This window comes from Phycodurus eques, chromosome 16, assembly GCF_024500275.1.
Source record: "Phycodurus eques isolate BA_2022a chromosome 16, UOR_Pequ_1.1, whole genome shotgun sequence".
NCBI lineage: Eukaryota > Metazoa > Chordata > Actinopteri > Syngnathiformes > Syngnathidae > Phycodurus > Phycodurus eques.
This window is the reverse complement of record NC_084540.1, coordinates 22,722,996-22,746,929: the sequence shown is the minus strand read 5'-3', so window position 1 is coordinate 22,746,929 and position 23,934 is coordinate 22,722,996. Positions and strand designations below refer to the sequence as shown.

General features: G+C 49.3%; 1 protein-coding gene and 1 long non-coding RNA gene across 8 annotated transcripts in view; one reads left to right on the top strand and one right to left on the bottom strand.

Moving 5' to 3' along the window:
• Window positions 1-125: 125 nt before the first annotated feature.
• LOC133414380 (uncharacterized) lies at window positions 126-897 on the top strand. The gene is made up of 4 exons (XR_009770011.1): window positions 126-315; window positions 432-527; window positions 702-736; window positions 831-897. It is a non-coding gene; the product is annotated as an uncharacterized LOC133414380 (long non-coding RNA).
• Window positions 898-1,309: 412 nt separating this feature from the next.
• Window positions 1,310-23,934, bottom strand: part of LOC133414377 (axin-2-like) — a 62,558-nt gene continuing 39,933 nt past the window's right edge. For 2 of the 7 annotated variants that reach the window (XM_061699672.1, XM_061699673.1), the window contains 11 exons: window positions 13,009-14,641; window positions 12,120-12,392; window positions 10,556-10,907; window positions 8,926-9,215; window positions 8,242-8,385; window positions 7,743-7,842; window positions 6,914-7,034; window positions 6,336-6,458; window positions 5,891-6,100; window positions 5,476-5,596; window positions 1,310-4,406 (listed from right to left, as the gene is read on the bottom strand). In XM_061699672.1, coding sequence (XP_061555656.1) covers window positions 4,254-4,406; window positions 5,476-5,596; window positions 5,891-6,100; window positions 6,336-6,458; window positions 6,914-7,034; window positions 7,743-7,842; window positions 8,242-8,385; window positions 8,926-9,215; window positions 10,556-10,907; window positions 12,120-12,392; window positions 13,009-14,641 — 3,520 coding nt within the window. In that variant the 3' untranslated portion in view covers window positions 1,310-4,253. Of the gene's footprint in view, window positions 4,407-5,475; window positions 5,597-5,890; window positions 6,101-6,335; window positions 6,459-6,913; window positions 7,035-7,742; window positions 7,843-8,241; window positions 8,386-8,925; window positions 9,216-10,555; window positions 10,908-12,119; window positions 12,393-13,008; window positions 14,642-14,924; window positions 15,267-16,631; window positions 16,652-17,614; window positions 18,030-22,229; window positions 22,861-23,934 lie in introns of those variants that run through there. The other 5 variants (XM_061699674.1, XM_061699675.1, XM_061699676.1 and 2 more) reach the window with 5 other exon arrangements.

Below are 23,934 nucleotides of genomic sequence, written 5' to 3'. Positions count from 1 at the left end.
TGAAAGCGGTGGGGGTGGGGCTTCGTGGTAAACGTGCCACGCGAGTGGAGGCGGGGTCAGCCAATAGGAGACGAGAATATGCGCCGGAAGAGGGATCAACAACTTCCGGGTGCCTTGCACTTTGTTCCGGGATCAGTGCGGTCAGGCAAAGCAATGTCCTCGCCGGTTCGACAGCTTCTGCTTCATCGCCGAAATTGACTTCACGTTTTTTTTTATATGGTGATTTTCTATGTCGGATGACGTTTTAAATATGATGGTATCTGCAAATTTAATAACAGCGCTCGACGTGACCAGATCGATTGAAAACATTTCACGGTAAGGAATGTTCTTCAGTACAGACACATTTCATAAAGAGGCTTCAATGTTAACCTGGCGCATGTTATTATTATTTCTATTTCTATTGCTATTATTAATATTACTATTTTGTCCAGGTGTGAAAGTTAAACCGTGTTGAAATTGTCGTGCCGTTGCAGCCACGTGGCGGAGCACGTGGTGGACGCTTTTCTGTGAATGCAGTTTATTAAAATGTAGGTATGCTTTTATAATGTATAAGAAGCCTTTTTGTTTGTCAATGATGATCCAAGTGCGTTAGACTTCTGATGTACAATGAAGTCAACTTCAAATCTGATTCAACAGTATACACTGTTTAAGGAAGCTTTATAGCTGGTATATTAATACATTTCCACCATTTTCATTTGCAGCTTCAATGCCGTTTTGGATCAGGAATAACTTAAGAGTAAGTTGTACAGAATGATGTTTGCCATTTTTGAATGAGATGTGCCAATGTCTTCCGATATAAAATGTGCTTTTTTGTTTTAATTCCCCTTCAGATGTCCTGGATCCGTTTGACTCAGAAGAGCACTATAAATCTTTAAATAAAGCCCATTTTCCACCTACTGTACGTCTCTCATTTGATTCATCTCCTGTTGTGTTTTGCTCCATGAATAATGCACTCTACTTCAAACCTGATTGACATGTTTGGTGGTCATGCAGGTAAAACAGAAATGGTGCAAGAACATCACAAGTCCTGTTATAACTGGAGTTTCTTGGCAGTTTTCCCAAGTTTCTCTTTTAAAACATGGCACAGTTGTACATTGTGTCACACGAGTGACAGCCAGTGTTATTTTTTTACAATTACTTGGCCGTTAATTTCCTTCAACGGTAAGTGTGAGACTAACTACAAATGGTTAACTGTGGAATACTAGGTATCTGTTCTACTAGGTGTAGTAAGTACTCTTAACTAAAGGGATATAATGTAGTACAAGCCCTTTGTACTACTGTCACCATTTTGTCTAATTAAAACCCCCCATTTATCAGTGCAAAAAAATATTTTTATTAATCCACAATGGCCTGAACCATAACATTCTGACGTCACTGAACACAACAGCAATGTTGGACATTTTCTTCACAGTGCAAATGAACGCCAAAACCTTTGGAAACAAGATGTACGACAATAATGGCCCAACATTTTTTTTGGGGGGGGGGGGGGGGCTCCCTGTGGAGGAATGTTTTCTTATTACAAAGGCACTTTCTGCCTCATACACTTACAGAAACAAAGTCGCCTGCAAAGCAACGAAGTAAACAACGGCAGGCGACGAATGCGACTTGGCGCACGATACGGAACGAACAGGTTTTGAATGGCAAAAGAAGCGTTGCTTGGCCGGATGGCACCTGACTGCTTTTCTTTCGGCCCGTCGCGTTCGGAGCTTTGCACATCTTCCTCATGCTCCTCTGCGACCGCGACCGCACTACAGCCCATCCATCAACCTTCTCTCTCCTGCCTGGCAGCTCCACAACCTCGTTATCACAACAAACAGTGGTGCCCTGAGATACGAGTTTAATTGGTTCGTTTGTAACTCAAAACACGTTCCTTGTCATCGATCTGTTCCGGCCTCCCCAAATAAGCCAATAAATATTTTCCTAATGTGTTTTGAATAAGGATTGTGCACGATGATTCATTTTTGTGACTACTGCTGGTGTGCGCAACTTGGCCACTGGGGGCAGTATATTACGGCCATGCAGACACAAAGGAAGACTTTAACAACTACTTTAAGTGGCCCAAAAACTGCTGTGATATTGGTTGTTTTAGCAGTGGAAAAACAACATACGCCTGCGAGTATTCTTATATTGTTTGTCTTTGAATATTCATTGATTAAAGAGTCACAACACCGCAACATAGTCCGTCTCTTGCATTTCCCATCACGTGTTAGCATAGCGGGTTGAAAGGCAAAGTTATGTGGGTGCTTTAGATGCAGAACATGTAATTCTCCGCCTTATGTGGTATGAAACAGCTCGAAGTTGATTTTTTGAAGAATTGCTCACAAACTGCCGCCGCTTGTTGTAAAGTGAGTCGAGTTGAATTCACTGCCACCATACAGTGCTCGAATCTCAAATGTTTACTCGCAAGTCGAAGCAAACAATCGTCCGAACCTACGACTCCTATTTCAAAACACTCGAAAGTCAGGTCCCTCACATCTCAAGGCATCACTGCGCTCGTTATTTCTCCTCGGAACGTGTCCTAACCGTCAAAGTCTGGCCCCTCTAACTTTTCCCCGAGAACATTCCGATGCTTTCTCAGCTGTGCCTCTGAATGGTCCATTGCTACTCCTGGTCCCTCCGAAAGAAAACCTCAACATCTTCACCTCCGCCTCCTGTCGTCTCTTCAGCGCCACTGGAAGCTTCTGTCACGCGTAACACACCTGACACCTTCCTCCACCCGTTCCAACCTGCTCAGACTCGTTTCTTGACTTCCTTCCTTCCTTACACTCACCATTGCTCTGGACCGTTCACCCCAAGTATTTCAAGTCCTCCACCCTCGCCGTCTCGTCTCCCTGTAGCCTCACTCTCCCTCCTCCACCCCTCTCATTCGAGCACATTTATTTCCTCTTCATTCCTTCTTTTTCAGTGCATGCCTCCACCTTTGTCAATGTTCCTCCACATGCTCACTGCAGATCCCAATGTCATCTGAGAACATCTTGTTCTATGGGGATTCCAGTCTAACCTCATCTGTGCGCTTATCCGTCGCCATAGGCAACAGGAAGGGGGCTTGGAACGGATCCCTGATGACTTTCTCATGCAGTAACACAGTTCCTTTCTGGGTACGTTGTCAGATGCGTTCTTTAGATCTACAAAGATACAATGCAGCTCCTTCCGACCGTCTCTGTACTTCTCTAGCAACACGCTCGAGGCAAATAACGCATCTGTGGTACTGCTCGTTGGTATGGACCATACTGCTGCTCACAAATACTCACTTTTGTCCTGAGTCGAGCCACCGCTACTCTTTCCTATGTCTTCATTGTATGACTCATCAACTTTATTCCTCTAAACAACTCTGCACATCGCCCTTGTTCTTAAAAATGGGTGCTACTAGCTCACTTCTCATCCTCACCTCAGGCACCGTCTCACCTTTTAGAATTCTATTCAACAAATATATGATGACAGTACTGAAACAACATGGCTAAAATCCAGAAAGCAGCACGTTTTGACCCCCAAAACTCAATGTACACAGCTGAAAGAGCGCCCCAGACATTTGCCACTAATTACCCTTCAAGCCAGAGTGAAACAATGCTTTGGCAATAGAAACGCATAACTGCAATTTGAATGAAAATTGTTGCTAAGAAGCACATTGTCAAGTGAATGAGAGAATCTTATAAATACATTCATCAGATTTCGGCAAAGGTTTGGCTGCTGTGTCTGCGCATACATTTCAAGTCGTACCACCCCCTCCTTTTTAAAGTCCTTTTACGCATTACATAAGGTTTCAGTTCAAAGCGTACAGCCTGGACAGCACCCACGCTGCGCGGGTTCAAACTCTTCACATCGCCATCGTCCTGTTTGCATTTCGTGAGGACTGATACATCCGGAGAGGAAATGCGTGTACATACACGGACACGGCGGTTATTTTCTCGTCATCATTCCACACAGGTCAACACACTTTTCGCGAGCCACTTTAAAGGTCACCCAAAAAAATCTACAACTGGAGTTTGGTGCAGCTGTACTTCACAGGTTTGATGGTTGCTATTGGTCACTCCGATGGCTATTTCTCAAAGCGCCAGCACGTACGTATACTTGCTGAACAGCCTAGACACGCCCAGACTTTTGGAATTGGCCACAAATGATGACAAAACGTCCACTTTGAGGGCCCACCCCCCCACCCCCAACACACAAGCACACACACACACACTCTCTCTCTCTCTCTCGGGCGCAAAGTCAATATATTGCCATGGTGAAAAGCAGCGGTCCGGACGTCTTCTTCACATGCACGACGAGGCCTCGGACTCTTCAGGTTCTGGGCCCTTCAAGGCATCGTTTGACTCGGTAATCAAGCTGGCATTTGAACGCGTGTCCATGGCAGAGTGCATGATGGGTAGCCACAAGTCATCCATGTTTGGCATAACAAATATTTTCTGTCGGGAGGACAAACACATTGTGACAGGCATCGGAGTAGCCCCCAAAAACATCATCTCATTTCCCTCATAACATTAGCCACATGCCGTAATGGCCAAATTCTTTTTTAACTAAGAATATCAATAAAAGATACCAATGTGCTTGCTCAATACTGTTTTTTTTTTTTCTTTTCCAAAAACGTCGAAATATGACTTGGGCAACTATGCTATGAGGTGAACATTCTAGTGGAACTATATTACGGGGAACCCTTTATCTGTGTATTTTTACACCAAACATATATTTCAAAAAATTCAGTCAATTTATTTGGTGTGTCCTCCAATAAATGCTTCTCCCCAAATAGACGCCTCCCTTTGACCCCATCGGGAAACAAACAAGTAGCAACCGTAATGACTTTAAATCCGAGACGCAGCTGTTCACGCACGGACAATAAAGAGTTAACCGCTTAGCCCAACTGAACTTTGTTGCAAAGAATTCAAGCACAGAGACTTTGCGTTTGACAAGATTTTATAAAAAGTTGGAGAAGTTGTATAAAGGTCTGTCCTGTGCTCCACGCAGCAGCACTTTCTCTTGAAACATCACAGTCAGCTGTACAGATGCCACGTCGGCTCCGTCGGCGGCGCGGCAACGACGACCGCCGCGCGTGCTGGTTAGCGGTCACAGTAAAGATAATTACAGACACCGAGTGCACTAATCGGAGGGCGCTGTTTATTTTTTCACGCGAACGCTGAGTCTTGTTATGAATCTAAACTGAGCGTGATGTCGATCACAGCAAATCTGAAAAAATGAAGCCATAAGCCATCACGGAAGTGCGTCGAAGGTTTTGCTGCAGAAGTGTGAAGGAGTGCCTCAGGGCAGCGCCAAGCACACCACATCGTTCATTGCCTTGGCTATTTATTACGGTGCTTTGAAGTGTGTGTCGGGGAAGCAGCCATAAATGAATTGCACTTCCATTGGCAGCATGAAACATCTGCACCGTGCGCCGCCCTCAAGGTTGTCAAGTCCATAAACTTTCATATCGGCGGCGGAAATACGACGCGATTCAAGTTGAATATCTCTATCACAGTGTACCTGAAACTCTTGGTCCAGTTTCTTCTCAATCCAGTCGGTCACATGGACCAGAGTGACCTCCCTCTCGCCGAGTTTGGGCCGCGCTTTGAGCACCAGGTGAGGCGGACTGCGGAAACCGTACCTGAGCGTCCAAAGGAGACGTGAATGGGGATTTCGAATTTGCATTACGCAAACATGCTGACGAAAAGAAGCAAGTCAACGCTGGTGATGAAATATGATTTTGTTATCCATCCATTCATTTTCTCTAGCGCTTGTCCTCGTGGGGAAAACATGCAAACCCCACGCAGAGGGGCCCGAGCTGAGATTCCAACCTGGCACCGCTATTCAATCGAGCATATTCTTGCAAAGGTGTTGTAACCCAGCAGAGGGTGCCGTGCACAATCCTTCAACCGGGACCTCCAGGAAGTGAACCTACCATATTCTGTCCGTAGGGGGCGGTGGGATGTTGACAGCAAGAGTCCCTCGACACTCCTGCACCTCCACGGTGAGCAGCAGCGGCGTGTTGGCCACCTCCTCCATCTTTTTCTTGATGAACTCCGTCTCTGTGGCCTTCTGGAAGTACTTGGACTTGGCGATCTTGTCCACAAAGCGCATGATCTTGCCGGGCCTGTGGCCTCCCACGTAGCTGCGTGAGCGAGGGGAGGCGAGATCGCATACGTACGGAGAGAAGCGGAGGCAGACGGGAGGAAGCAGTGAGTCAAGTTGATTATTTATTAACGACAGCGAGTACTGCCGCGAAGCCCCCGTGATGGGAAGGAGCGGGCGGCCGCTACGTTACATCAGCAGCGAGTCGTCCGTGGGTAAACCGAAGGTTAGAACGTTGTGTTTCGACAATATTGTTCTGAGGGATGTTTGCTCACCCTTCGCCTCCAGGGAGAACAGCTTTGTCACTGAAAAGTTCCGGCGGATCCTCCTCATCTGAGGAACCGGCACTGGACGACTCCTCGTCGCTGTCCGCCAAACAATAAGCGCGTGGCCTTGACCTGCCGCACGCGCAGAAACACGCAAAGTTAAAAATAGCATTTCATTTTGTTGAAAGGAACATCACGGAAGTCAAACAAAAGTATTGGAACAGGCTTCCAATCTTTGACTCTTGTTGAGTTTTATTCTTATTCCGGAACATTTATTGTTGTTGTTGTTTTTTTTTTTTTTTGTCACAACAAGACATGAGTCAACAACAAAATGTGGCTGTAGGGCCCACACGGCAGGCGGGAAACGAATCCCGCTTCGTTTTAGTGACCCACGAGACTCACCGTGTGTTGGGTAATTCCACAGTCCAGAGAGATGCTTTCGTATAAAAGGGGAGGAATTGGGACTCTTATGACTCCAACAGAAACATCTCCACTTCAATCCGTTTTTGTTTTCCCGACGGCCTTCGAGCCATCGAGCGTACGACGCCACAGACCCAAAAGCGTCACGATAAACGCGAAGGGCTCACCACTCGCTGCCGTGCTCGCCCAGGCCCTCGCCCTCCTTGCCCAGACGGGCCAGGTTCATCTTGGTCTCCAGAGTCATGAGGAAGGAGCCCGTGTAGGAGACCTCCAGATGGAACCACAAACCTGGAGAGACAGCGAGGCAAACAGAAACGAAACCTTTCAGCTATAACACTGTGATTGTGCCTCTTATGCTCATAGTCAAGAAAGTGCTGTTGTTCGCGCCACGCAACGTTGTCCCGCGCATGGCTGCCTGCCGAGAACTGCTTTTATCCCGTAGCGGATGAAAAGGTCAGACTCGGTCGGGGCAGCTGCACTTCCTCGCTGGGTGAACTTCCATCCCCGCCGCCGTTGGCGCCACGTGTCCTAGTCTCGTCCGAGGGTCCCTTCAAGTGCGATCGCAGCCAACCGGGAGACCCGGCGAAAAGCCGCAAGCCATCGATGCGCACTCAAAAAGCTTTGTAATTGATGCTAGATGACACAAGGTGGCGGCAAAGCACTTTTTGCTGTTAGACGAGGCTATGACCTGACCATGAGTTTTGACTCATGACAAATGAATAGAATGCAGCGTGCCCTTTGAACCTTGCTTTTCATTGGAGCCGGAGCCGGAGACAGGGAGGGAGGCACGGCAGAACTCACTAATAGATGAGGGGAAGCCAAGACATGAGGTTGAATGCTTATGGCTTCGTAGAGCGAGGTAATACGGGAAATGGGTTCATCCTCAAAGAAGATCAGAGAGGGAAAGGGAGGGACAGAAGAATGTGGAGAAGTAGAACCGGATAGCCGACAAAGAATACAAACATAAAAGCATCATTCGACAACATCTGTTCCTACCTCGGTGGTCAACGGAGGGTTCGGAGGCTCCGAGGATCTTGGGAATGGAGAAGCCCATGTCTAGCTCCGTCAACGTGAGCTCATTCATAACGTACGGCAGCTGAAAAAACACCCGAAAGTTGAAGCGGCTTTAGTCTCCAAAAGCAAAAATGATGTTTCATTGGGAGTGACGTCAAGGAGGCGCCTGTGACTTCTTGCAACAGGCTTTATTTGTATTTTTCCACCTTTTTTGCCATTTAGTCGTCGTCGCGCTAAACCGTGACATTTGCCAATGTTAAAGGAGCTCTTCTCGGATTGGTGGCAAGTCGGTAAACAGGAAGAAGGCTCAATCGATCGATTGAGCCACGAGGCTGCGGTGCAGCAGCAGAAAGCCAGGTGGCGACATCTTGAGAACATTCGTGCTATCCGATGACGGAACGGCTTCAAGTACTGTGTTCGCACGTAACCGAACGAACCGCACCGAAACTTGAGTGTGATTTAAAAGAGACTAACCACCCACCCGGATCTTACTAAGCTTCATTTGAATCTTTTTGGAGACGACGTTGGCCCAGTGCTTCTCTCCCAGGAAGTCCCAGAATATTCTTCCCAGAAACGCGTTGACCCAGGCCTCTGCCTCGGCCGGCTCGTCTGAAGTCCCGGGCATCTGGGGGGGCACAGACACACCCATACACATGCAAGCAGGTAGACGTGAAATGTAGAGCATGGCAGGAACAGCGTGGAGTGACTTGAGGGGCGATACGCGGCAGGGGTCGATACCCAAATAGCAAAAATCAGATCACATCTAATCGACTTATTGACACCCCCACACAATCTTTTTCAATGGCTTATAAATGCCACAAGAGGGCAGCAAAACCCTACTTTCGTCTAGGTGAAGCTCCTCAACTCACATCAACATAGTTCCTTGGCACCAGGATGCCCAAAAACGGTGGCAAAGCCCTACTTTTGTCTAAACGAAGCGCCGCAACTCACTTCAAGATAGTTCCTTGGCACCAAAATGGCACCGGCAAAGCACGACCTTTATTGCTTTGGACTGAGGGCAAAAAGGCCAAGCAGCGTGGTGAGTTTTTCATCCAATAACAGGATAGGTTCCTGAGTGAACTCTGCGAACGTGTGAATGCCGAACTGCGAATATACGGAACTTCCCTGTACCGCCTTCAAGCTTTCCCCGTGGCGTCTTCCTCACCTTTCTGGTAGTTTGCGGGCTTCCTTCGGGGCTGCGCCCAGGGCTCTGAGCGGCGGCCGGGCTCGTGGGTGCGGGCCGGGGGTCGACGTACTCGGCCATGTACAGATTATAATCCAAGAGCATCTTGCGCCTCACGCCTCCGGCGGAGCACCAGGAGGGGGCCGAGGAGGCGTCCCGGCGGCGAGGCCGAGGGTGGCACGGCTCGTCGGAGCTTCCTCGCCCGCCGCTCCCGCCGTCGGCCTCGTGGCCGCCGGCGGACTGGTCGCTGTGGCTGGGGGGGGGCTGCGAGGCTAACAATACAAAGGGGGAAGTATTAAATTGTGCAATTCCATTCAATTCATATGGATTATGTACGGCTGGGAGGTTAATCCATTTTATTGACTACTTCGTCTTTATTTGAATTGCTTTTGATTTTATTTTATATTTGAATTGGTCTTTATTAGTCAGTATCATTTCAGATCGCGCCTACGCATTGCGCTGATGTGCGATGCGGGAACGAACAACATGAGGAGCTTGTTTATAAAATCAGTCAGTTTCGCCAATTTAGCAACTATTTCCAAACCCTTAAGTGACTTCTTTTTTTTTTTGTCAAAACAAGACAAGCGAGTTGAATTTCTGCAACATGAGCAAAATCATTTTCTCATTCATTTTGAACATTTCGCCCATGCGTGCGTGGCAAAAGCAGTTATTTATCGACGGAAACGTTTGACCCGAGGTTTGCGCCTAATGCAAATATTATAACGAGGTCGCCTCGCCTCACCTGCAAGCGTGACGGACGGGATCGCTGTCGGGCGACAGGCATACTGTACGGGCCAGGACAGCCGTGACATTGTTGAACCTTTTCAGTGTTCATTTATCAACATTTATTTGTGTTTACGTAGGGACTTGTTTTACAAAAGGGACTTTTTTCTCAAGAGGAAGTGTTAATGATTAATGTCATTGTCCTTTGCTGTTTCTGTAAGTGAAGAAGGGAAAAATGAGATTTTTGTGAGGGAAAAAAAATCCAAAGATTTTATTTTTGGGCATATGGCCCAACCCTGGCATTATGCACGAATGCTTAGCCTACTACGCCTCGAATTTCGCATTCATTCACTTTGGGGCTAATATTTTGCTTGCTTTATTCGGCGACATCAAAGAAGAAAATGATTTGAAGAAGTTCTCACGACGAGACCGAGCGCTGCGATCACAACAACAAACATAACGGCCGTCACAGAAAGGAAGCACACTCGCCGCCATACAAATTTGGTGGCATTAGATGCTAAGGGCAAGTGAATGAGAAATGAAGACACGTGTGATTAAGCAAATTTCTGCTCATTAAATCCACTTTTATGAATTGAACACCAGTCTCCACAGCTGGCCATTCTAATCTGACGAAAGGCCAATGTTTGATACAGCTCTCGTGTCGGATCAAATAAAGGGAGGGCCGATTTGAATTGCTCTGAGAGACCGTTGACATGTTTTAGCGCTGCTGTTTCGGTTAGCAAAATGAGCAACACCGGTCCCGCTCTTGCCCGCCACATGGCAGCGCTGCGTCATGCACGCGCAGCGCTGGATTTCCGACAGTCACGAAAACAGAGCGCAGTACGTCTTCCCAAGCGTGCGTGTGCGTGTGCGTGTGTTGTACACCGACCACTCTTGGGCAGACCGCCGCCTCGCCCGTTAGACTTCATCTGGGACGCGAGCAGAAATCTCCGGAACCACTCCTCCTTTTCCCGACCCGTCCTCCCGAACAGGTAGATTGTCAGATCCCCTCCTCCGGGCGCCGGCTTCCCGCGCTCCTCCGCGGCCGCTTCGGCTATTACCACCTTGGCGTCCGCTCGCTCTGCTGTCTCAGCCGGCGTTGTCGGTCTGCCCTCTTCACCTTCCACCTTTTCTCCCCGGGCTTTGGACATGAAGTCGCCCTGCTCGGCCAGCTCAATGCAGATAGGGTACTTCTTGTTCCAAACTCGTTTCCTCGCTAGGCTCTGTGGCATCAGGTAGATCTTTGGAGGAGAGGGGGCGGGCGATACATTGAAGTAAAGGCAACAAAACGCTATCGGTGTCATTTTAAGAGCAGGAATCCATTCATATCCACAAACCGTCAAATGGCTTCAATTTAGGATTTCAAATGTTCGGAATAATAACTTCCACTGAGTTCATTCAATTGCAACCTCATCTGATCAGCTGCGAGTGTGACAGAAATATAAGCGTCTTTACTTTACACTGCTGCCAAATGAGCAATCTGGATCTGTTCTGGATTCGAGTTGGTTTACTCGTGCAGCTTCTGATCTTGAAAATATAGCAAAAAACATGCAAATCCAATTGCAGAGTTCTTGTTTCTTTTTTCACATTTCCAAAACGTTTGCGATTTCTTAAAATACAGTGTCTTCAAAAAAAGTCTTTCCTAATTTCTGATTTTTGGGGAAAAACGTTTTGGGGCATATTTATCAAACCGATGTTAATATCTCACAAACAGAACCCAGCTTGATACAAAATGCAGTTTGTAAATGATAACGTATAAAAAGTAATTGCCTTCCTTTGTTCAGTCATAAGGTAGCTGTGAGTTTTTGGAAAGCCGAGTTGCGTTTCACTGGCCACACCGACGGCAGATTTGTTGACTCAAGGAATGACCTAAAAGTCAGACAAAGCCTACAAGATCTCAAAAAGAAACGCAACATGCTACGATCCGAACAAAGTCAAGAACAAGTGAAAAAGAGAAAAGAGAAATCTGTATCAGTCTGGAAAAGGTCAAGGTCAAGCCATTCCCAAGGATTTGGGACTCCAGCGAGCCTGGTTATTGCTGCCAAGGGTGGTACACCCAGTTACGTGGTTTCGGGGGCCAGAATAGGTTTGAATTCTTTCCCCTCTGTTAAATAGAATCGTCATTTAGAATTGAAATGGTCCTTCGCCTGCGATCGGTCGGCGATCGGTCCAGGGTGCACACGGCCCGTCGCCCGCGGCCGGCTGGGATGAGTGATTTTGATCGGCAAGTTGAAGATCAACATCTGCGGAGGAAGCCTTCGCCATCGCACAAAATCCACGTTTATAGAGTAGAACCACTAAACGCCACACACAAGTAGCATTGTTTTGATTTGTCTACGGGAGAAGGAAATCAACTCCCGACTCCAGCGTTGGAGTTTCCCCGAAATATCAGAAATATCTGTAGATTGGCAGTTTCACAAAATCAAACACTGATCCAGTCATTACCAACACACCTTGCTGTCGCTCAGGTCGTAGATCTTCTGGCTGATGTAGGTGACGTCGGGTTTAGGCTCGTTGTGAGTGGCGCGCCGGGAGATGTTGCGGTTGGGCTTTGACAGTCGCAGGACGGAACCTTCGAGGCGGACGTACACGGAGTGCGTCAGGGTGGCGTGGTACATCTCCGGGTCGTAGCTGTGGATCTCGTTCATCCAGCCCTGAGATGAGGCGCGGACGCAGAAGGGAAGAAACACAATTTGTTTGAACCAAACAAAAGATGGCTGCGATACCTGAGAATAAAAAAGAAAGCCAAAAAAAACGATTGCTTCAAATTAGGTGACCGGGACACATCCACAAAATTCACCTCGAAAGGGTTGGAAAATTGGCATTTGACTCCCTTTTGTTCATGAATTGAACTTATAAGTCAGTGTATTGATTGAGTAACAAACTCGAGGAGACAACCCGAGCTGCAGATCTACCCGATTCTGGCAGGTTTGCTTTCACTGGTTCCTATGTGATTATTTTGGTATTTTCTCAACACGTCCATTCCAGACTTGCATCCATACTCTCTAGACTTGAGCTCATGCAAATCCTTTGCTTAGGTCTCGCTTCTGAAGGTCTCCCGAGAGTAAAGTGCAAAATACAGTTGCTTTCCCACCCGACTGAAGGATTCAACACACTTGAGAAAAGGTGCAATGCTACTACTCACTTTGTAGCTAAGCCCTTGTCAGTCCCAAAGAATGTCGGAGAACTGAAAACAACAGGGTGAATTTCAGTGCTAGGAGGCAGCACGTTAAAAGATTTTAAAAGATATGAAAGAACCAATCAGCCTAAACTGAGTGTGACTGCCAATCTATCAAAGACTTGTGGGCCTAAGGCTTAATCTTAATATTGTTTGCGTCTCACCTTGACTACGTCTGGTTCTTTGATATCGAGCCGGGCCACATTCCAAGGTTCTATCCCGCGTCTTTGCTTCCTGGTTCCCAAGTTGGAGCGCCTCGGAGCTGACAGCCAAAGGACCAGAACGGCCAACGTGAAGCCTGCAAAAATCCCGTGGACCAGCGCACGTACATACGGTGGGAGCGGAAGGACTAAGTAGCAGTACACCAACTGCGTCAGGCAGACCAGGCCGATCCAAGGCGCAGCCTCCACTTCCTCCTCTTCTTCCTCCTCAACATCCAGTTGACTACACAACCCGGTGCTACCGGTGCGGAGGCCCCGGGATCCTGGATGATCCCCATCTGGACTCTCCGCGTCAGTACACAAGTCAAAGTCTTCGCTGTAAAGTTCACAGAAGTCCTCGTCTTCCTGACGAGCAACGAGGGCCGACATGGAGCAGCGACCCAGAGTGAGCGACGGAGACCTGGCAAAGGTGGATGTGGACGTCCGGCTGAGAGTTGGCGCTGGTGTCAGCGAGGGAAAGGAGAAGAAGACGGAATCGGGTCCTCTACCGACGGGGGTTTCGTCATCTTCTTCCCCCTCGGCTCCCTCCTCCTCCTTAATGCTGTAGTCGTAACCTTCGGATTGCCCGTTAACCGCCGTTATGCCGCTTAGCTCCGATGCGCTCGACGATAGCAACCTGGCTCGGTGAGGTCCGCTTCCTACGCCACCTGTGCCCGATTCCTCGCCCATGAGCTTGGTGAAAAGCTGCAGCGGGTCCGACATCACCTCCGAGAGACGTCTCCTTGTATCTTCTATCTTGGCTTCCACCTCTTGAACCTTGAAGAAGGACCTACCATCCGGGGACACGGTGGGAGACGAGGGGGCCGTTTTGGAGTCTCCGCCGACCTGAGTGGCAACGACGGGGGCGGAGTACAGGCGAGGCTGGGAGAACTGCTTGAAGAGCTGCATGTTGCGAGGAGGCGGCCGCTGGCACGGCTGTACTTGTTGCTGATGGGGGACATGATGGAGAACTTGGTGAACGGACCCTTCCTGGTGCTCAGCCTTTGACGAGTCCGCGGAAAGGGACTTGACCAAAGATTTCATTAAGTGACGGTGGCGGGCGTGCGACGGCGCAACGGTGGCCGGCGGCGGGGCGGGTTCACGGGCCTCCGCGTCATTGGACGAGGACCTGACCGGGCTGAGGAAAGGTCTGGGGGATGAAAGGCCGGCCGACTTGCAAGGGGAGGAGGAGCCGGAGCTCGTGGGCTGGAGATTGGCTAAAGGACGTTCGGAAGGCCAGGAGGAGCTGGGCTGAGGACTGCTGAAGGTGGGAACGATTGTCACGGCAGAAGAGGCGGCGTTTGCGGGAGGATCTCCTGTGGTGGTCTCAGACTCAAAAACCGGCTTCTCTTTTGGCCTGGAAACCTCCGGACCTCCCGCACCATCTAGCCCAGGTTTCCCTCCGGAGTCTACCCCGTAAAGCTCCTCTTCCTCGTCGTCCTCCTCCTTGCCGAGAGCAGAGAAGTGGATGGTGATGGTGTCACGCGAGAGGGAGCGCTGAACCTGCAGCTTGGGTCCCGGCGCGTGCCGAGAGGGGGGGGTGTCGGCACGGCGGACGCCGGGACCGCTCATCGCCGTCCGGCGCGCCGCTCGCAGCCTGGAGGGCGACAACACAGGCAGGCCGCCTTCAGCGCCATGAAACACTCACGGGGAACACGGCCGCTGTGGCGGAAAAACGCAAACTAGCTCGGACCACGTTGGGATCCGTCGAATTTCAGATCTTTTTCTGTTGTAGTTTAGACCTTTTTCACATTTTGTGTGTATTAAGAGAACTTCAGATCTCAACAATAGAACAGAACAACAGGGGCCCGCTCACTGTCTGAAATTGGGTTGCATGACTGTTAAATCTTGTGATTAATTTAAAAGACATCATCACTCACGAGGCCACTCAAGCATAACGATGCGATTGCAGGAACACGGCTTCCATTGAAGCCGCAACACAGCGCAAAGTCGTCCATCATGTGCTGATTTGGACTCGACGAGGCCTCGTGTTGTCAATCGTGCGTGTTTGTTCTTCCAGATTGCACATGGCACCGCCCTCTCCAGCATCAACGCACACACACACACACACGCGCGCACTTTGCCCTCTCCCCGGGGGCTTGCTGCAAATGGCCGTTAATGGAAGGAGGCGGGACAAATGCCAGATTGTCGTTCACGGTGAAAACATCGCTCGGGACTTTCTTGTTGGGATGGCGGTCTTGGTGTGTGCGTGCGCGTTTCCCCTGTAACGTTTTGAAAGAAAATAATCGACATCTCGGTCAACTTCCTCAACCAAAAAGGTTTTACTTATGGCAGCGAATTACTTTTCTGTACAAAATGCTGTCGTGCAGACTTCATTGATTTCAAAAAATAACTTAGGTTTCCACTGACTGCAGAGTTACTTTCCAGATACAAATTGTGCAAATAGCCAAGCGTCATTTTACCTTCAAGTTTGATTGTTACAGAAATAATACATGCATAAAATGTATCATGATGATGGAATCGAAATGTTTGCGAAGTTTTCAGCGTTTCTACTGGTGGCCTTTCTCCACGCACACTCCAAAAACGTGCGCGTTAAGCTGAGTCAACGACAAACGACCTCAAAACGATGCGCGTCGTCTTACCAAATGTCACAAAATGCGCTCGGAATTGAACACGGAGCTGCAACGTTTCCATTTTCCGAAGCCCCAAAAACCCCAAGGAACCTCGATCCTTTTACAATCCACGTGTCAAAACATCAGCGCACGCGAGATGCCGTTAACGTGGCAGTTGCCACGCCGACAGCGATGAGCTCATTGTGCTCGGCTCCCATCCTCGCGGCCTTTTATTTGTTTGAGCAGAATGGAGAAAGGTTACATTTTGCTGTTTGCGAAGATCTTGGCGGACCTTTTTCTTCACTGAAATGTCAACAATTAGCTCTCCGCAAAAGCAGGGTCCGGCTTCCCATCTCAGTTCAGACCTTCTGGCGCCCGCCCTTGCGTGGGTTTTCTCCGAGCGCCGCGGCAATTGAGGATCTCAATTGTCCATTGGTGTGAATGTGAGACTTATCATTTGCTTTGTATGTACTAAAACACAACGGAGCGTTTGGACCGACACGGAAGAAGAACATTAGTGAGGGCAACTGTTGCATAGCTTTGTTTTTCGAGACTGCGGGCCGCAAACGGCAAGCGTGGACCGGACGGTCGGCGACAAAAAGGGAAATGCCGGCGTTTGGCGGGCAACATATTGAAAAACACAACGAGGAGCGAGTTCATTTTCGAACAGTGAACTTAGTTTCCAATTCTAATGGTTCGAGTTCGTTTGAAAACTTCTGACGTCAACTTTGAAGTAGTTTGCGTAGAAAAATGAACTTTCCGAACACCTGCGTTTGTCGTCCTTTGCGAACCGGGAAGTGGGCTGCAAACTAACGAACAAATCGCCAATTCAAGACAAATGCCACACTTTATTTTGACCTCGACAGATTCGGAACTCCACTCGGTGGCTTTCTAGTTCCGGCGTACCCGACCTGACCTCGCTCTATCTGGTTTCGGTCGACTTTCGTGTCCTTGCGTATTTTGGGCAGACAGATTCGAGGACGCGACTCGAGTTGGGACGAAGGGACAAATTACCTTAAGACTCGACCTTCGACCTTCTCCCGCGGCTCATGGTGCCTTCACGCCCGCCTTGACGCTGACACTCATCTTTTTTCAGACACAAAAAAGATTGAACCCATATGGGTAGTCACTTCAGTTTGTAGGCGATGTTCAAGCCGAAACTAACCTCACATTACGGAAAAACTCATCGTAGGGACGTCGTAATTAGGCGCAGGTGTGAGCGTCGTCGGTTTCTTGTTGATTTGGAATGTCCGGTACATTTGTTTGGGCAAATATAACAACGAAGAGCCGCTATCGCCGCAGCGTTCGTAGTTTTCTTGATGCTGCCCAAAATCGACGGGACAGCGAGCGCATTTTCTCCGTGTTGATTGTATTCTTCGGGTCATGTAGCTTTAGCGCTTTGCGGGCATTCAAATGACCACAATTGAAGAAACGAGGCTGCTCCAAACATTTTTGGGGGGCCGCAAGTGAGACTATAGGTCAGGCTGGTTTCGGCGTAGTAGTATCGGAACGCTTTTCCGTTTCCGAGTGCAGATTTACACTGACACGATCCCGAATTGAATCCTTCATTTGGACCCTTTTGCGTGATCTTTTGCAAATGAATGCTCCAAGTGTTATGTTGTCAGTTTATAGAGCAAATGTTCATTTGACTCCCAAACCAGAGAAAGTACTGATTTTGCAGCGCCCTCGGACCATTGCCCCCCCCCCCATTTTGCCCAGGATACATGCACTGGCGTGAATTTGGGCGTCTGAGAAACTCTTCCAAAACATGCCCGACGATCATATTGGTCGCAGCGTTATTTGGTGTCATAGATGTGTAATAACCGAGTGTTCCACACCCCCGCCACTCCAATGAATGAATCCCCCGATTTGCCGTCGACATCGTCTTAAAGGGGCAGGACCGCGCATTGGCGTCCAGTAGTGTAGCATCATCACGGCTGCTTTATTCCTGTGGAACATTCGTGCTGCTCATCTAATTGATACCGAATCGAGCTCACCTCGGTTACTGCATCCTCATGTCGGCGGTGTCCGACGCAGGCAGGCAGGCAGGCAGGCAGGCAGGCAGGCTTTCAAATCTGCCGGATCCCGCACACAACGGGTCGGGGGAGGGCCGAGCGGGCCGAGCGGGCCGAGCGGGCCGACCTGCGCCGCGGCACGTCTCTCTGGCGCGATTACGCCAGCCGAGCCGGGCTAGTCTTGCCTTTGCTGAATGGGAGCTGGTCAGCGCCAGCCGCACCGCCTCGGTTCGAGTTGATGTTTGACTGCCGCAGGAAGGACGACGACGCACGTCCGCGCGACGGCGACGCGAGCTGCGTCATGGCGCCGCAGGAGCGCGCGTCCCCTTCCTCAAATTCAACTCGGCCAATACAATTTGCCAATAGCAAACACGCACACTGGCACCAATAATGGAGTCTAGGGATTTCAAATGAGAGGCAAAAAGGCAAAAAAAAAAAAAAAAACCCAAAAAAGATGATTAGTATTCAAATGCTCCTTCTTTTCGGTCACACTCGAGCTAAGCGAATTGCAAATCCATCCTGGACTTTTGTGTCGGTGTTTCTATTGCAACATGCTGCCATCTAGCGGTCAAATGTGGACATGTCAGCATGACAAAACCCTTTGGACTTTCTTCGCCACACGGCCGCATTGAGCGGCAGGTGTGTTTATTTTGGACGAGCTTGCAATCAGTCATTTCAATCTCATCAAAGAAAAGGTTTATTTTTCAGGTACAAAAGGAAGATAAACAAAAGGAAGGCCCCCTCCCATCAGAATCCGTTCGTTCTCCTGCTGCCCTCCGCCTAACACAGATGGACGCATCTGTGACGAGGTTGAAGTTGCACATCGGTGCGGTTTGTCCATTGAATGCAAAAATCAATAAATGGCATTTGAAATCGCCGTCATTGTGATGTAGCTTCGCCGCCCGCTTCACGGTTGGTACCCACCCAAGGGTGTACCGCCAGATTCTGGACCCCCATACAGCACCTCCCCAGCCAGCCAGCCAGCCAGCCAGCCCCCCCCCCCCCGGGACAGTTGTCCCCTTTTTCCCGCTTTTCGACTCCCCTCCTAACTCAGCTGAACGGCAACAAGACGTTTCTGGGTTTTATGTCAGCGAGCGCACAAATACAGTCTATAAAATACTACATACGCTGTGTTTAACAATAATCCTGATATTTGAAATTGATGAAGTAAGACTGAGCGGGCGAAATAGCAAAGCTTGCGTTCATCGTTTGGTTTCTCATGAATGGGATGAGATGATGAGCTCCAAATACCAAGCTTCTCTTTTCATTTCTACCCTCGTCCCCTTTGAGATCACGTCCCGACGAGCGGGCCGACGGTTCCCGAAGCCCCCGCGTTCTTTCCCGTGCGTGAAGCGGCCTCCGGCCGCGTCGCTCCAACTCCTCCGCATTCTCGCGTTTGGCCTCCGCTCTGATCCGCTCCCGCCCGGGCTGCCCCGCCAGCTCCTTTTTCCGGGCGGCCGCGCATCCGCGGCGGGCACAGCCAGACCCGCGGTCCCCCGCTCTCCTCGAGAGCCTTCAATTCTCGGCTTTTCAATTTTCCGAAGCAATTAGGAGGAGATCCCTCTCTTTTGTCGTATATCCCCGGAAAGAAGAACGCGAGGGAAGCGGGGAGGGAGGGGGGAGGAGGGGTAAACAATGACCGAGGACCGCGGTACTTCTGGTGGAGGTGTGGCGCCCAGCCAGGAGCCACTTGTGAAGTCCTGATATTAGGATTTGTTTGGAAAGGCTCCTCCGGGGGCCAAAGTGGGATTACGTTGCAGATTTCAAGTTCCCGCGGAAGGGGCCCGAAGCAGCCGGGCCGTCGGGGGGTTCGGGCTGGGGCCGCAGGAGAGCTTTCTACGCGTTTGGGGTCCGTCTGAATGGACTGGGCCAACTCCCGGCGTGCTCGCCCTCCATCTTGGAATCTTGGACGGACGGACACAGAGAGGCTATTGAAGTTAGCCGAAGAGCGACCTTTCGTTCGTTCCCTCGTTCTTCCGTCGTTCAGGTTGGCCGCTTGACAAAAAGAGTCAATTCTACTCCAATTCCACACGGAATTGAAATAATCTGTGTGGCCGATACTGTCCGCAGGAAAACTCACCAGACAAAGCCTCGGGATCTCGAATATTTGCAGCGCTAGCTTTTTATTGTCAAAGCGATTGAAAACACTGTGCACGTCAGCAGCCGTTCCAGCATTCAAACGCTTGACTTCAGTTGTTGCTGCTGAGGGTGGCCCCACCAGTTCTTAGGTTTGGGGCCATGACTTTTTCTACGCAGGGCCAGGTAACTTTGAATCGCTGTTTTTTTTTTTTCCCCCTTAGATGAAATCACCGTTTGAAAACAGCAGTTTCAGTTTACTTGGCTCACTGTATCCAACGGCTAAGTCACTCACTCAAATTACTCATGATGCACAAACTGTTCTATTTCATTATGTTATCGCTATATGTTTTCTTAAGTACAATACCACATAAAGGAACACATTTTGGGGGAGGCTGGAACAGATTAGTGGCCTCTTTACTCATTTTAATAGGGAAAGATGATTTACGATACAAACGTTTAGAGTTGGACACGGACGAAATTGAACTCGTTTCTCAAGGCACCGCCGCATTCAAATTTCATCGGGGTCAAATCACGTAATCATTCCAAAGTGGTTTGTTTACAACCCAACGTCCGTAACCCTCCCGCACGCACCTTCTTCCCACTCTCACATGCTGTAACACCCGCTTTTCTTCATTCTTCTCCATTGTATGTTTCTTTTGGGAGGTGGAATGCATAATGCAAATGCATCATGAGGAAAACAAATCACAATCTTTCCCCACACGTGATATTGATCTTGTATTGTGCACGTACGTCATTTGAAAGATCAATGCAATGTAGAATTGAGCAAAGAATCAGCAGCACCATCACGCCACAGATGTCGCCCACCCCGGCGGCCCCCCTTCTCACGCACTTCAATGTCTCCCGCCTCCCCACCTCCCCCCCGTCACCCCATCCGTCTTTGTCGACAGCCCCCCTCTGCCCCCCGCCGTCGTCTCCCTTTGAGCTGTGCCGACGCAATACATAAATACATAAATCTGCTGCCTGCGTATGTAATGCATAATACGTGTGTGCGTGGGGCATATAGACGGCAACCCCGCGTCGACCTCTTTCATGTGTCGCCGCATTACAGACGCACGACAAGGGGCCCTCCCGCCCCCAGAACCTGTCACCCGGGCCGGGGAGGGGCGAGGGGGGGGGGGGGGGGGGCGGGGGCGGGGGCCAGGGGACAAAAGCCGCCAGTCAACCTGGAGGCCCCGGTGCCAGAGCGGCTCTCACGGTCTGAGGCCGTGCCGCCGACCTGATGGCGGATGCGGCCCAGAGGTGAAAGGGCAAAGAGGCTGTTAAAGTGTCAACTGATCTCCTTTGGTTACCGGGCACCCGCGCGCACGCACACGCACGCGCGCACGCACGCACGCACGCACGCACACACACACGCATACGCGTGCACACACTTTTGATTTAACGTTGTATAAATCCAAGGGAGGTCACGACCTCCACTCGTCTGGGCTTTACGCTCATACTTCAAAGGGCAAACGATGATTTTTACACTTGCCCTCAAAGTCTGCGTCCCTCCACTGAGAGACAAACTAAGATTTAAAGGCCGCTTTTAAGTGTAAATGGATAACACGGCGTAGTTGTTTTCGTGACTGGAGAGAGCCTGAAAAACATTTCTTACGTGTAACATTAATACCTTTGTAGCCTTTTACGAGAAAACAATTAGCATCATTCATAAAGGGTGGGCTTTATTGAAGTTTGGACGGAATAATAAACACGCGGTAATACTGTATTTTTATGTAGCCACAAAACATTCTTTAAAAAGTGGCTTCTAAAAAAAGAATTTCATCTTCAGCCTCGCTGGTGAGGTCATTACTGTAGTCTCCCTATGAGCAGTTTTATGCGTCCAGGTACATCTCAACCAATTAGAATATCGGAGAAAAGTTTGATTATTTTATGTCAATTCAAAAAGTGAAATATGATTATTTGGGGCTAATCAGAAGCACTAAATGATGGCAGAGGTGCGCTGAGTCCCATTTCGCATGAATATGAGCCCGGTTATTAGAGGGTGTGCACACTTGTGCAACCAGATTATTGAATTTTTTTTAAATGGAGTTGTACAGGTTATAGTTGACATTAATGGTGGAAAACGTTTTGAAATGTTTGATCTTGGTCTTATTTTTTTCATTCACAGGAACAGGGGTGTGTGGACTTTGTATATCCACTCTACAATGAAATCCAAAACGATTGTAAAATCCACGCCAGGCCGTTTTTCTTCATCTCAAAATGTGGGTATGTCCAGTCAGTAGCCACAAGATGACCTTTACTGAGCGAAGCCTCGAGAAGAAAATCTCACGGCAACCCGCCGCACAAAAACGTCACAAAAAAGTGGGCTAGAACGCTTAAGTGGAAGAGCGTTTCGTTTATGTCGCGACTGAGAAAAGGCTCAGGATGGCAAAATCATTTATTTACGGAGCTCCAGCTGTGAAACGCACTAGACGCGATGCCGACAGCGGCTTTCCGTTGGTCCGTGCGTTCGCCGATCCCTCCGACAACTTTTTTCACGATCGCGACGCTCACTTACCGATACCCCCTCTGCCGGTGTGCGAGGTGCCTAAACTTGTTCAGCTTCCGGCGTGTCGACGTTCCTTTCCCTCCTATTCACGGTGACGAGCCGAGATGGATTCATCTTCGACTCAAAAGCTGTGCCGATCTCAAATCCAGAGCAATGCGACGCGAGCCATCGACAGGGATCTGTTCGTCACCTCAGCAAATCTGAATCTCCCAGACGAGCCCGGCGAGACCCTCTTCCGCGCCAGCTGGCTCAAAACGGACTTGACGAATATATTCATCAGTTGACGGTCCCCAGCAGGGAACGAGTTTGTTGTTCTGTCTCTTACTGGCATAGACAGACGGACATTTCTAGTATGAGTAAATACGTCATTTTCGGACAAATTCAGTGAAATGGGACAATGTGCCGCAGCGCATTTGCTGATGCTTTGGGTTCACTGCATCAAAAGGACCTACGACATGCTCCTTGTTCTTCTTTATCGAGTGACATTGCCGCCTAGTGGCCTGGCGTCCGTATTACAGCATCTCAGCTCATTTTGCACAAGTCCACAAAACGTTCAACTTTTAATGAGACCCGTCTTGCCGTTACAAGTGATACAAATTAAAACAATGAAGAGCATTTCCAAAACTTCTACGGCAGCGTCCTCCTCACCTCCCTGAGACAAAAGGTGAGCGAGTGAGATGAAAGGCGAAGAAAAAAAAAAAAAAAAAGAAAAAAGCCGAGCTAAAGGAGGAATTTTGATCCCGCTGCGTTCGACTGGCCGTGACGAGGAAAGATTCAAAGGACGAGGAAAAAAATAAGGCCCCCGCGCACTCGCAACAAAAACAAATTAACATGGAAAACGCTCCGGCTCGTCTCAGCCGCTCTCTTCAAACCGTCGTCGGGCCTCTAATGGGGGGCCAAGTTCAAAGCCCCTCTAGACTCTCGCCCGCCGCTTTGCCGAGATGGAGGAACAACACTTTGGTCTCCGGCGCCCTCCTGATGTTTGTTTATCCTTTGCGTCAGTCTGCAGTCTCTCACTGATCCCCTCAACCCCCCCACCCTCTTTATTTGACTCCATCCCCCTTTTTCTTGACTCCATCCGCCATCGACTCCATTCCCTTTGACTCCGTTTCCTCTCGTGCACCATCTTTGTTAGTCCACGCCGCCTTCATCACATGTGCCGCTCTTTCAGATGTGACGTCGATCAATGCGCGGCGGCAGCGGGAGGGCCGTCCTCCTGCGGGTTCGCTTGTAAGAGAGTCCCGGCTAACCTTGGATCCCGGTCAAAGCCTTGACGGGCGAACCCTCCAAAACAACCCACTGTTCTGAGACAGATGGCTGCACAATGCTGAAACACTAATGCCCCTTTGTCCGCTGCCTGGTATCCTCTTGGCTCGCTGTGTCTGTAAAGTGTATTACTGTGGGGGGGGGGGGGGGGGGTTTTAAGCTCCAATCCTAAAAATGTTAACTTTTGTTTGTTTGTTTGAATGTCTAACTGACTGGTTTTGAATGATTTTTGTATATTGCACCTTTGAACTGTCTTCACTTGTTCTTCTGTTTGAATGTCTCTGTAAAGAACTTTGAGTCACTTTGTTGAATTGTGCTATACAAACACATTTGGCTTGCCTCGCCTCAATTGATTTCAGTACTAGGGGTTTCATGACTTCAGAATTTGTTCAATTCAATTCAAACCCTTTATTTAACCACGAGGATCATTGGCATGACAATGCCAAAT